This window comes from Sturnira hondurensis, unplaced genomic scaffold, assembly GCF_014824575.4.
Source record: "Sturnira hondurensis isolate 20B ecotype Veracruz unplaced genomic scaffold, ASM1482457v3 Scaffold0000880, whole genome shotgun sequence".
Taxonomy (NCBI): Eukaryota; Metazoa; Chordata; class Mammalia; order Chiroptera; family Phyllostomidae; genus Sturnira; species Sturnira hondurensis.
Window position 1 is genome coordinate 176,439 of NW_028073511.1, and position 13,746 is coordinate 190,184.

Below are 13,746 nucleotides of genomic sequence, written 5' to 3' on the forward strand. Positions count from 1 at the left end.
AGAGAGACTGCTCAACAGTTTCTGTAAGGTCAGGAGGGTGGAAGCACATTTACACACCATCTATAAACTAGAAGAGCTCCTGAGTCTCAGGCTCGTTTACCCAGTCGGGAGGGCATAGTTGGATCTCACACTTAACGTGTGCAAAGCCAAATTCCTGTTGCTCTTTAAATCTGTTCCTCCAACAGTCCTCTATATCTCAAAAAATAGCAATGCCACATTCATTCTCTCAGGGCCATTAAAAATGTCTCCTAATTGCTTTCCTGTTTCCCTTGTCCCTCTCACTCTCTTCTCAAATCAGAAAACAGTTAAAACATGATTCATAGCATGACACACTCCTTTGCTCAGAATTCTCCCATGAGACTTGTAGAGTATAAATAACAAAACTCTTTCCATGACCCAAAGACCCTACCCTGTTGGATCTTATCTCCCCAAGACTCTGTTCCAACTCCATTGACTGAGCCTGGTTACACCCTGGATATGATGTTCACTCGGCACCTCTGCATTTACTGTTTATTTTGCCTGGGATGGCAAAATATTTGAATGGGTTTCCCCTAGTATTTGAATGGGTTTCCTTTCTCACATTCTTCAAGTCTTTGCTTATATGTTCTGTGAGGAGAAGCCACCTTGCTCTCCATATTCAGTTGTATCCCTGAGCAATGCCTGTTTTCTTTCTCTGCTTTATTTTTTCCACAAAGACTTATTCTCTCCTACCACTAGAATGTATGCTCCATGCATACATTTACATGCTCCATGCACATTTACACACCATCTATAAACTAGAAGAGCTCCTGAGTCTCAGGCTCGTTTACCCAGTCGGGAGGGCATAGTTGGATCTCACACTTAACGTGTGCAAAGCCAAATTCCTGTTGCTCTTTAAATCTGTTCCTCCAACAGTCCTCTATATCTCAAAAAATAGCAATGCCACATTCATTCTCTCAGGGCCATTAAAAATGTCTCCTAATTGCTTTCCTGTTTCCCTTGTCCCTCTCACTCTCTTCTCAAATCAGAAAACAGTTAAAACATGATTCATAGCATGACACACTCCTCTGCTCAGAATTCTCCCATGAGACTTGTAGAGTATAAATAACAAAACTCTTTCCATGACCCAAAGACCCTACCCTGTTGGATCTTATCTCCCCAAGACTCTGTTCCAACTCCATTGACTGAGCCTGGTTACACCCTGGATATGATGTTCACTCGGCACCTCTGCATTTACTGTTTATTTTGCCTGGGATGGCAAAATATTTGAATGGGTTTCCCCTAGTATTTGAATGGGTTTCCTTTCTCACATTCTTCAAGTCTTTGCTTATATGTTCTGTGAGGAGAAGCCACCTTGCTCTCCATATTCAGTTGTATCCCTGAGCAATGCCTGTTTTCTTTCTCTGCTTTATTTTTTCCACAAAGACTTATTCTCTCCTACCACTAGAATGTATGCTCCATGCAGACAGGGACTTTTATCTGTGCTCAACAGAGTAAGACAGTAGTCACTCATTCAATGTTTGTTAAATGAAAGGCAGCTACATCTGAGGTGCTTGTGTGTCATCACTTTGAGATGCTTGGTAGGAATTTTAATATGTAGGAGTGAAGCTTAGAAAGGAATCTGAAGCTAGTGTTTTCGAGTTGAGATTCTTTGGGGTACAGGGTTGCAATAGCACCCCCTGATCTAGTGGGAAGAGAAAAGGAGGGATGGAATCCTGTAGAACATTACATGTGAGGGATGGGTGGAGAAACAGTACTTGGGAGAGTCATGAGGTGAACCTAAAAGAACTGAGCCTCTGAAAGCAAGAGAGAAAAATTTTTCCATAAGGAGGGAGTATTAGCATTGTTAGAGGCTGCAGAAAAGGTAAGGATACAAAACCTAAAACCAAACATGTAGTAATACAATATTGAAAACTCAGAAATAAACTATCTCACATTCTGATTTAAGTATTTTGAGGTGTCGAATTTTGAGTGTGAAGGATATCTATAGTAAAACTTGTAACTTTGAGCACTGTTGTAATTGTACCAAATATTCCATAATTCACCTATCTAAATTTATTTGGAAATTAGTGTTATCAGTGTGATGAAGAGCACATTGGACTTGCACCATACATGTTTAACTTATTTAGAGTTCACGGGTGATTGTTTAAGTCAAATAACCTTGAAGGTGATCATCAACATTCACAAACACTTCACTGATAAAAGTTGAATATTTTCTTCTAATCTCACATGTCCTATTTTATAGGAGATACAGAAGAATATGATAGTGATATGTTATTAAAACATGACTATATCACATTTCAGATAACTAATGAGATTGTGCGACAAATGATGGAAATGGAAGGGATGTACAGCCTGGACAAGCCTGGAGACTTCACCACTATTGTGGATGTGCAGCTCATAGCGGCGATGATCCACCCTGGGGGCGGTCGGAATGACATTCCTCAGCGTTTAAAAAGACAATTTACTGTATTTAATTGCACATTGCCTTCAAATGCTTCAATAGACAAAATTTTTGGTATGACTATTCTTGGTGTTTAATTTCATTACATATGGACATAAACCATGCAAAACCTTGCTTAAGAGATAAAAGGCTCTGTTAGAAGTGGGGATTAAATCTGAAATAGAGAGCTAAATACGAGAAAAGAGGATATAAATTCTAAGAAGAATGTTTATATCCCATTTTAAGACTCAGAAATTTAGAGATAGCCTTGTTGAAGGTTGCTGTTAGAGGTAAGCACGCTTTTGTGTTTTGGTTTTCTTGGCATGATTAATAAGAGAAATTTGGGCTGAGTGACTACACATTGATCACAGGTTAACAATATAATATACCCAGTCAAATGGAGCACTTTGAAGTATTAATAAAAATACATTAATTATTTGACAGAGCGAGTGCTACAGCCAGAAGGGCTAGGGCGGAACTTCAATAGGTGATACTAGGATAGTTAGTAATTTTTATAGGGAAATCATTGAAAGTGGACCCCTACCTCACACCAAGAATAAAGTCAGTACAGATGGATTAAAGATCTAAATATGGAGATTAAAGCTCATAAAACATTTGGAAAATATCTGAATGACTTCTGTGTAGGAAAAAACTTTTTAAATAAGACTCACAAAGCATAAGCCGTAAAGAGAAAAAAGTGATATATTTGATAGGTTAAGAACTTGTGTTGATCTAAAATGCAACGTTAATGGAATAAAAAGACAAGCCCCAAAGTGGAAGAAAAAAATTCCAACCTATTGGAAAATTTGTTAATTTCATATAACAAAACAAAAAAGTCAGTATTCTTAATATTTAAAGGACTCTTACGAATTGTTCAGAAAAAAGCAAACAACCTAATATAAAAGTAGGCAATAAAAAACAGGTACTTTCAGAAGAGGTAATCAAATGGCAAGTAAACAAATGTAAGGTGATAAGCATCAGTATTCAGAAAAACATACATTTTAAAACACCAAGGAAATGCCATATTTTACTCACTAGGTTAGCAAAAATGAACAATTCTGACTAAGTCAGGCATTGGTGAGAATGTGAAGTGGGTGGGCCTCTCACCCACTGCTGGAGGGACCGGAAATTGCTGCCAGCCCTGTGGATGACGACTGGAGCAGACCGGGGGCACACCCCTGGCGGTTCCGGTTCTAGGATATAACAATTTACCATTGTTTTCCTCTATGGTTTGTGCTTTCTGAGTATCATTTAGGAAGTCCTTTTCTACCCAGAAGAGGTCATGCAGATGGTGTCCTATATGTTTTCCAAACTTTGTATAGTTTCACCTTCCATATTTAAGTCCTTAATCTATATGATTTTGCATATGTGTGCCAGAAAACTTACACAAGAATGTTCATAGAACAGTGTTCATGGTAGCAAAAAACCACGAAATAACCCCAGTATGTATTGACAGTAAAATCAGACAAGCAAATTGCAGCACAGGTGCACAATGCAATGCTGTGCGGCAGTGAATCTGAGGAAACACAGCTGTATTTTTCAACACGGATGAAGCCCAGAAGTGAAATATTGAGGGAAGGGAGGAAGTCACAGAGAAATATATGATTCCATTAAATTAAGTTTCAAAAATTAAGGGTGAAATAAGTTAAAGTTCAGAAACATAAATGGCAAAGCTATCACCTAGTCGGAGCAGTGGCTACCGCTAGGGGAGAAAAGGGTGGATAGTGATGGAAAGACGGGCATCTGATGTACTGGGGCCATGCTGTGTTCTCAATCTAGCAGTCTGTACGTGAGCGTTGGCTTGCTCGTTAAAGTATTTTATACACTTTTTGATGTGATTAATGTCAAAAGTTACATAGTGCTGGAAACAAACTCGAAAGTGCTGGAAACAAACCATATGTAAAGAAACTGAGGTTCAGAGAAGAGAAATAACCGCCCAGTCAAGGCTGTTTAGCTGGTGTATGGCAGAGGTGTCGTGCTAATCCTGTTTTTTTACTCCAGATCTCATGCTCCCTGTATAACACATGTTTCTCACATGAAGTTGGAAACCTAGAATCAGAGGGTTTCAGGAAGCAAAGGGGCTTACAGGCATCTAGCACAAGCAGCCATGACTTTGGAGGGCAATTTCATGTTCCCTCAAGGCTGCTTTTCTTAGATCTGTGTGAATGGAGCCCAGTTTCTTTAGCTGTCCCACCCTTCATGAAACTACTCTGCGTCTCTGGACAGATATCCATGGTCATATTCCTCTGAAAATTCCATGTTCAGAACTGAATGTATCGCTCAACACACCAGCTCACTGGACTGAAGTAGAGTAAACCTGTTTTTGCAGTCTAAAACCAAACACATTGTAAATCCATGATTCAGTCCTTCCTGAGGGAAATTGTATCAGACTGTCACTGTGCTGGATGTTTCCTAGGAATTGTTAGATGACCAGCCCAAGCCAGAGTGCTGACTGACTGCAGCTCAGGAGATATGCATGCAGATTTCAAGTCTACCGGCAGCCAATCTGGGTGACCTTGAGCAATTTGCTCTACCTGTCTCTGGGCCTGGTCTCCTCTTCGAGATGAGGAAGTAGTCTCTAAGTTCTTTCCCAGCTCTCCTACTCTTCAGGATGAGTGCTTTTTTACAGCCTCTGGAGCCAGGCTATGTGGGTTAAATCTCAGATTTGAACAGCTTGTGTGACCTTGGGCAAGTTACTAAACTCATATTAAAATGGGAACAACAGTAACAATATCTACGTCACATTCTTTCTCATAAAGTGTTGGGAGGGTTGAATGAGTTATTCCATATAAAATGCTTATCACAGCATATTAAGCATTGCAGGCCTCACTGCTGACTTCCAGTCTTAGTTGAGAAATTCTTAACACCACCTAGCCAGTCCTGGAGTGATTTATTCAAAGGGATAGACATGTACCTCATAATCTTCTAGTCAGCTTGTATCTTTAATCTTGTTTTCAATTTTTTTTCAGGAGTTATTGGCTGTGGATACTTTGATCCTTGTAGAAAGTTCAAACCTGAAATATGTGAGATGATTTCAAATTTAGTTTCAGCAGGCAGAGTGCTGTGGCAGTGGACCAAGGTACTGAGTCATCTGTTGTCAATAATTTAGAAAGTTGAATATTATTCAGCCTAGTTCTCACCTCATGGCTCATGAAATTATCATCACATTATATGTGGTAATGCTTTTTTGTAAAAGACAAATTAGGTGCTCAAATAGATTTATGACAGCTTTTCCTTCCAGGCAGCCAATATTCTGATTGAAGGATGCCTTCCATATGTATGAGGTATTACTATAAACCAGATATGACATCCAAGATAAAGTAGAATTTTGATGAAATGAGAACACTGCTTTTCCACTTGTTACTCTGATTTGTAACTCTGTATGTGTCTGTCTCCCCCACCCTGCCAAACTGTATCAGACACAAATGTTTACTAACTGAGTGAATACTTGGATTTCCAGATATTCTTAGCTAACCAAAACTTAACGTCTAACTTGTATGCTACTCAGAGGTTGAGCATGAGTTAGTAAATGGATGGAAATGTATTTAAAATAGGCTAGATTTTAACACACAAATAAGTGCCCTAATAAAGCTCAGCAGACCCCTAACTGTCACCAGATGGTTTAAGGCAGACTCGTGAAAAAGCAATTCAATGTAGGTTTGAGCTAAAAACAAAGTTGATATATATTTGCCAAAAAATTGTGAAGGAGATAAGGATTAGTTGTCATGGTTCACTATACATTCAGTAGGCCAATTGCACACATTTGTGTGGATGCTTATGCCCTGGGGACAACTCGGGTGTGCCGACCTTTCAGATTCCTGGGTGGGCAGTTCTAGATACAGAATTATCAGGAGGGAAATTGTGTGTCTCAAGAAATGCTCCTCCACAAAGCCTCCCATCTGCCCTCACAGTGATCAGTTCCTTGCATAAGACGGCTCCTTGTCAGCACAGGGTCTTCTCACGTGCTGTTCTGCCACTTTTAAATAAACTCCAGAATGAATGGTAAGGTCTGAGTGCTTGGAAATTTAGCGTGGTAAGATCCACCTGTTTTCTAGTGGGGCTATTGTTCAATTTAATGTGCCTTTAGACATACTTTTTCTGAAAAGCTTTGGTCTTCCTGGTGTCTTTTTATCAAAGCTTCTTTTGTTACATGAATGTTAACTAGCTCCACTTTCTTACCTTTCTTTATTTACCTCTTCAACCCATTGTGCACGAGCTTTCATTTCCACTGCTCTCTTCAAAGTCACCAAAGAACTCCATCCTGCCAAATCTAGAGTCCGATTTCTTCCTCCTCTTACTTGATTTTTAGTAGGATTTGACATAAACAGTCCCTTTAAATACTTCCTTCCCTAGGCTTCAGAGGGGACTCATCCTCTTGGTGTTCTTCCTCCATCATTGGCTACCTTTTCTAAGCCCCTTCTTCTCCTTCTCTAAATACTGGAGTGCCCCTGATCTGGATGCTGGGACTCAGTCTCCATCTCCAGCCTTTACCCAGGTAGTCTTATCCAGCTTCAGGGCTTTAAACACCATCTCTGTGTGGATGTCTTCAAAATCAATACCTGCATCCCAGGCGTCTCTGCTTAGCTCCAGATATATTTTTAACTGCTTGGTAGATGTCACCATTTTGAATCTAATAATTACCTCAAAATTAACATGTCCAAACAGAACTCTTTATTGTCCTTAAACATGACCCTTCCTCAGACTTATGCATCTTAGTTAACAGCAGCAACAATTATCCTGCTTCTCAGGCTAAACACCTGGGCACCATTTTTGATTTGTCTTTCTCATTCCCTTTATTCAATCCACCAGTAACCAGGCTTTCAAAATATACCCCAAAGCTGAGAACTGAGTGCCATCTCACTGTGAACCCTGATAGATGCTTCCATCACCTGCCCCCTGGACCATGCAGTGACTTCCTAACCAACCTCCTTGCTATCTTTTTGCCCCTTTTGAGTCTGTTCTTTACACAGCCCTAAAGTGCTTTTTAAAAAAAGTAACCAGAGATCATTCCTTCTTCTTAAAGCCATTAGTAGATTCCCAGTTGCATTTGCAGTGAAACCCAACACGGTGCTGGGTTTCTGGCCCGCGCTGCCCCATCTTCCCTTCCATCATTCTGCTCCAGCTCTGCTGCCTTTCTCATGCTGTTGCTGGAAGACCCCAGGTTTTCATGCCTCTGAGTCATTATACTTTCATTTGACTAATTCTCATCATTCTTAGCTTCAGATGTGCTTCTCTAGATCATTTTTCCTAAACTAACTGTCCATGGCTTCATCTCAGGCATTATTTGTCTCCAGACTCTATTTTTTCTAACCATGATTTTATCATTATTATTTGTTTATCAATATATTTGCTTCCTATTTATCATCAGACTCCCCCACTAGAAGGGATGCTCCCCAATGGCAGTAGATGCAGCTGTCCTCTCACTGCGGTATCTTCCCTAGGGCAGCCCATTGTGGGAGGTGCTCAGACAGAGTCAGTGAAAAATAAATGAACCTTCCTCCTGTCCGCATCCCCAGATAAACAGCCCTCTTCATATTTTTTTCTTCAAATCACCTATCTTCACAAAGCACTTTCTTAATCCACTCACCTTGTATATCATTTCACCTTTTTATTACTTTACATAGCTTTAAAGCAGAAGCAGGTGAGAAAAGAAAGACGTTGACAAAAATTAAAGGGAAATAGCAGGTTAATAAATGAGAAGAGGGAAAGAAAGGAATTTATTTAATTCTCTTTAATGATTGCTTCATTTGCCAATGGCTATGTTTTTCTACAGCAAAGATGAAAAAGCAATATTCACACAGCCCTGTCTCCTTATTTTTGCATATTTGTAATATAAGTGTATGATTTACATTTTTCTGAGTAGAACAAAAATTTTAGCTTGGCACGGAATTGAGCAAAGAAAGAAATACTCCTTTTCATTCTCACTCCCCTGTTTCCTGCTGTTTTAACTTCTGTTGTGAATTAGCCTGTAAAAAATCACTCTCCAGACTCAATGGGGTACTATTTCAACAAGGAAAGGACATTTTGTGAATCAATATTAAAGAAACCATTCATTCCCCTGCATTAATCACATGGAGAGTCTGCTCTGTATCTCAAGAATTATCATTGTTTCGTTTTCTGAAATGATGCTAATGACACCTATTACTCTTTTTATACACAGCCCAGAGTGCTTCCCACACCTGCTACACCTCCAGGCCATGCCTAACTGGTCATTGTTATAGCTTTGCCTATTTAAATTCTGCAAGTTGGTAGAAATAACAAGTAAATTAGTATTCAAACAAACAAACAAAACTCAGAAATACCACCTAGTGCTTAACAGCTGCATGCCAGACTTGCCTGTCAATTTATTCTAGGTACACAGATATATGAAAGCATGTTGACTGAGCTTGGATCCCCTAAGTGAAATTTAGATTCCAATATACAAATACATTTGTGGAAATACAAACACATTAAGGACCCTAATCAAAACAATCTATAGAACATAGTCATTACTGACTTGAGAAAAGAACGTGATGATTGATTCACATTCAGTTTTTTGTCATGACCTATTTCCATATAACACTAATAAGGTTAATAATGATTAGGAATGCTTATTCCCACAACTTGCATAGTTTTTAAGAAATCGAGGGTGGGGAGGGAAGTGACTGATTCAAAGCCAGCTAATGGTGGTAGAACAGAGGCTGGAATCTGCACCTAGTGCATTGTACTTGAATCCATCTTGACCAGGGGCTAATGATCTTCTGCATTCTCTGTTGGTTTATTTATGATATATGTTTTTCCATCAGTGTATGTAATTTAACTTTGGCTTAATACTGAGCCTATTTCATTTAAAATAGGATTTGTGAAATAAAATAGTTCTGAAAACAGTTCTATTTTTAGTTTATCTGAAAAGTAAATGAGAGTACCACATTTTTTTTACCATCTTTAGGTGAAGATGCTGCCAACTCCTTCTAAATTTCATTACATTTTTAATCTTCGAGACCTCTCCAGAATTTGGCAAGGAATGTTAACCATAAAAGCCGATGAGTGTGATTCGATCTCTGTTCTCTTGTCACTTTTCAAACATGAGTGCAACAGAGTAGTTGCAGACAGGTGTGTACTACAGGGCCTGAGTTTAATGTACTGTACCAAGAGTTTATATAATAGATGCGTTCCTGCATCACCTACTCAAATCAGTAGAGTTGGGGGTAGTAGTGTCTTCATTTTCTTTGGGGTTTGTGAAGCATTGATGACATTTCCCACCTGTTGGTCACCTCAAAAAATTCTCTGCCCAATTCAACAGGACATCTTTTTTTAATTTTTATTTATTTATTTATCTTTAGAGGGAAAGGGAAGGAGAGAAGGAGAGAAACATCAGTGTATGGTTGCCTCTCGTGTGTCCCTTGCTGGGAACTGGCCTGCAACCCAGGCATGTGCCCTGACTGGGAATCGAACCGAGATCCTCTGGTTCACAGGCCCGCACTCAATCCACTGAGCTACACCAGCCAGGGCTCAACAGGACATCTTTTTAAATCACCACATTATCAGAGAGTTGATAACATCCAGAGATAAATTATAGTTATGTACGTTTTCTAAAAAAGTTGAGCTCTGTGTAGGTTTTGCTTGGTGAAATCTGGTATATAAACTCAGTCATCATTCTGAGCCTGTTTCCTCTCTAAAATACGAAGCAATATTCATGTTGTCATGGGAATGCCAGTCTTTCAGAGTTGTAAAGGCCCACCACAGCGTCTCACACTCAGGTGGTGTTTGTCAAATGTTAGTCCCCCTCTTACTCTCTTCCCCTTGCTATTGTGCATGTGTGCTCACAGACCCAGGAAAAGGATGCTCGCCCACTACTGACGGGCACTTCTGTACTTTCACTGCAAGTTTTAGAGACCTTTAACCTCACCCAGTTGATTCACCTGTGTCATTGAACAAAAAAATTATTCATGACACTTTTTGGACAATCAGGAACACAGTTAGCATTCAGGAATGTCGTGATAGGTACAGGGGTTACTGTTATTGGGTTTTGCAGCAGGGGATGGAGAATGGGCTCAGCTCCAACTTCAGCAAGGAAAAAATTGGGATTTATAGCCTAGGAGGAGGAGGGGAAGCCTGTGGATGGAAAATCAGCAAGAGGAAATGTTGGGGTACAGGAGGATTCTGAACTTACCTAAATAGGATTCTTGCAGGCCAGGTGATAAGATGTTACCACAGGGGTATGAAGGAGACTTAGGAATTTGGTCACTTACGGAGGGTGACCCAGGTATTGAGGGTGGAGGGTTCTGGCTAAATGTTCTCTACAAGATTTGTGCTTAAATTGGGTGATGCAAAGAAGGACATGGAAGTCTAAGAGTTGAGGGAAGTGGATTCAGAGGAGCCCAAGTTTGGTCAAGGAGAGACTGTCTTCCTCAGTATTTTCTATAAGTAACAGTGTCAATGTTGTAACTATGTTAGATGGGTTAGGTCCTTCCCGTCAGACGGCAGACATCATTTCCCTATCCTGACATGATGGAGGTACAGGATGGGGCTGAGAGGGGGTGGAGAGAGACTGAAACCATGCTCAGGAAAGAGCATGGTTTTCCTCCCCTTCATATTTTGTATTTCTACACCTGGATTTTTTTCAGATTTATAACTCCTGATGATGAGCATTGGTTTAATGTACAACTTGTTCGTGCCATTGAAGAAACTGTCAGCTCAGATCTGACATCATATATTCTTCCTGAGCCATACTTTGTAGATTTTCTCCGTGAATTGCCTGAACCAACTGGTGATGAACCTGAAGATACTGTGTTCGAAGTACCCAAAGTCTATGAACTGGTATTTATTTTCACCTTTAAAGAGAGTTTTTTTGGATCACTCACCTAACTAGATATTTCTCCCTGTACCAAAGTCTCACCATGGAGTTGCTCTAACTTCTCCATTGTTACAAGCTATGATTCATGTCATCATATGCCAAGTGTAAAATATTTTTTTCAAGGAAATTTAGCAGCAGTCCCATTAAAGTTAGGTATAAGGCAAGTTGGGTTGAGAGTATCTCTGTTATTTAATATTGCTTTGAAAGTTCCAAGCACTGTAACAAAATGACAAAAAGAAAATAGATGTTATTATCGGATAGGAGAAAACAAAAATCTCATTTTCTTTGCAGATGATACGGTTATCTCTTCATATACTCCTAGAGAATTTAAAATTTTTTTTAAGTACTAAGGGTTCAGTAAGAGGACCAAGTATGATATATAACACTCAATAACTATCTTTATACCAGAGGTTAGCAAATTATAATCAATGGGTCAGATCTAGTCAGCTGCCTATTCTCTGTTAGATTTGTGGGCTAGAAATGATTTTTACATTTTTAAATGGATAGAAAAAACCAAAAGAATAATAATATTGTGTGACATGTGAAAATTATATGGAATTAAAATTTCAGTGTTTATAAGTAAAGTTGTATTAGAGCACAGCCACGGCCATTTGTTTATAAATTGTCTGTGACAACTTTCACACAACTGTGGTAGAGCTTTGAGAAGCTGTTCCAGAGAACGCACCTGCCATGAAGCCTAAAAGATTTACTGTCTTTCCCTTTGTAAAAAGAGTTTGCCAATTCTTACCAATAATCACAAGATAGAAAATATTGAAAAAGTATTTTATTCAACAGCAAAAATATGTAAAATGTCTAGGAATAAACATGATAAAACTTGATTAAACAGCAACAAATCATTCTTCCTAAATTAATGCAAAGGTTTAATAAAGTTTGAAACAGGACCCCAGGGGGACTTTTTAAACAGGGTTATATAACAGAGTCATTCAGTATGCATAGATCCACAAATAAATGGGGAGAAACAATGGGCAGAGCAAATAAGTAAGTATCTATTTCAGAACAATTTGACTATATAAACAATGTTAAATTTCTGTATATTTTTTAAAAAACAACCATAAATATCCCTGGCTGCTGTGGATCAGTTGGTTGGCGCATCATCCCAGAACTGAAAAGTCGCGGGCTCTATTGCCCTCTGGGGCACATACCTATGTTGCTGGTTTGGTACCTGATTCTGTCCCTGGTCCAGGAATGTTCTGGAGGCAACCATTTGATGCTTCTCTCTTACATTGATGATTCTTTCCCTTCCTCTCTCTTCAAAAAACAATGAAAAAAATGTCCTCAGGTGAGGATAAAAAATCCATAAATAATATTAAAAAGCAAATAAAAGCTGAGAAAAGTATTTGTTATATCCCAACCTTCATTGCTGTGAATTGGAGTTGCTGCTGGGATTCTTGGAGGGGAAAGTCAAGGATAATTTCTTATTAGAAAGTTAGGTGTCAGACCTCTGAAAATGGAAATAAAAGTCAGCTAATCCATGACAAATTTTTGGAAATGCATTAGGTTTTTCTTTTTTAAAAAATGTAGAATTACTTTTGAGTGTCTTTACAATTGCTACTTTTATAAATTTTGGACTTTACATATTATTTTTCTCTCTCTTTCCCCACTCATAGGTACCATCCTTTGACTTTCTGTCTGAAAGACTCCAGTTTTACCAGAGACAGTTCAATGAAATCATTAGAGGAACATCTCTTGATCTGGTGTTTTTTAAAGATGCAATGACTCATCTTATTAAGGTTCTGACTATTGACTATTTATTGACTTATATAGACCATGTAAAACCTTAGTGAATTTCACAGGTAAACTTTTTGAGACAGTAAATACATAGTATCAGGTAGCATATAGAAGAATGTCCGTAAGTTGGGTTAGTTCACTGTCTCAGAAACCAAAGACTTAATCAGAAACCCTTTATTTGAGTTCATCTCTACGAGAGCAAATGTTTTTCAATGGCAAATTGGTGGGTTTTGTGTTGAGAGCTTTTGACATGCTGGACCAGTAAGTAAGAAAGTAAGCTGGAAAACCCAGTGAAGAGATATTCCCTCCTTAAATCACATTTTAGTATAATGGGAATTCTGTTCCCCATGGAGGAAAAGTTGATGCTTTTGGACTTCTGGTCAAGATGGAGGCATAGGTAAAGGCAGCTTACCTCCCTGCACAACTTTTCAACCTCCTTGCACAGCAAAATCAGAAATAAAATACAGAACAACCATCACTTAGAACCATCAGAAAATCAATCTGTATGGAAGTCCAACAACTAAGGAATTAAGGAAACTGTATTCATCCAGATGGGTAGGAGGGATGGAGGGGCAGAGATGTGGAGATGCAGAACCAGCTGGTCCCAAACCCACATGTGGTGGATAGAAAACAACGGGGTATCTCAGGAGTGATCCTACTGCCACACCAGACCACCCAGCCCAGGGTTCCTGTGCCAGGAAGATAAGTCCCCACAACTTTTGGCTGTAAAAACCAGTGG

The 13,746-nt window shown here is 39.1% G+C and overlaps 1 protein-coding gene across 1 annotated transcript in view; it reads left to right on the plus strand.

Annotated features, from left to right (window-relative positions):
• Nucleotides 1–13,746, plus strand: part of DNAH8 (dynein axonemal heavy chain 8) — a 303,075-nt gene that overhangs the window by 155,090 nt on the left and 134,239 nt on the right. The window contains exons 54-58 of the mRNA XM_037051914.1: nucleotides 2,284–2,497; nucleotides 5,392–5,501; nucleotides 9,351–9,514; nucleotides 11,029–11,221; nucleotides 12,887–13,009. Coding sequence (XP_036907809.1) covers nucleotides 2,284–2,497; nucleotides 5,392–5,501; nucleotides 9,351–9,514; nucleotides 11,029–11,221; nucleotides 12,887–13,009 — 804 coding nt within the window. The remainder of the gene's footprint in view (nucleotides 1–2,283; nucleotides 2,498–5,391; nucleotides 5,502–9,350; nucleotides 9,515–11,028; nucleotides 11,222–12,886; nucleotides 13,010–13,746) is intronic.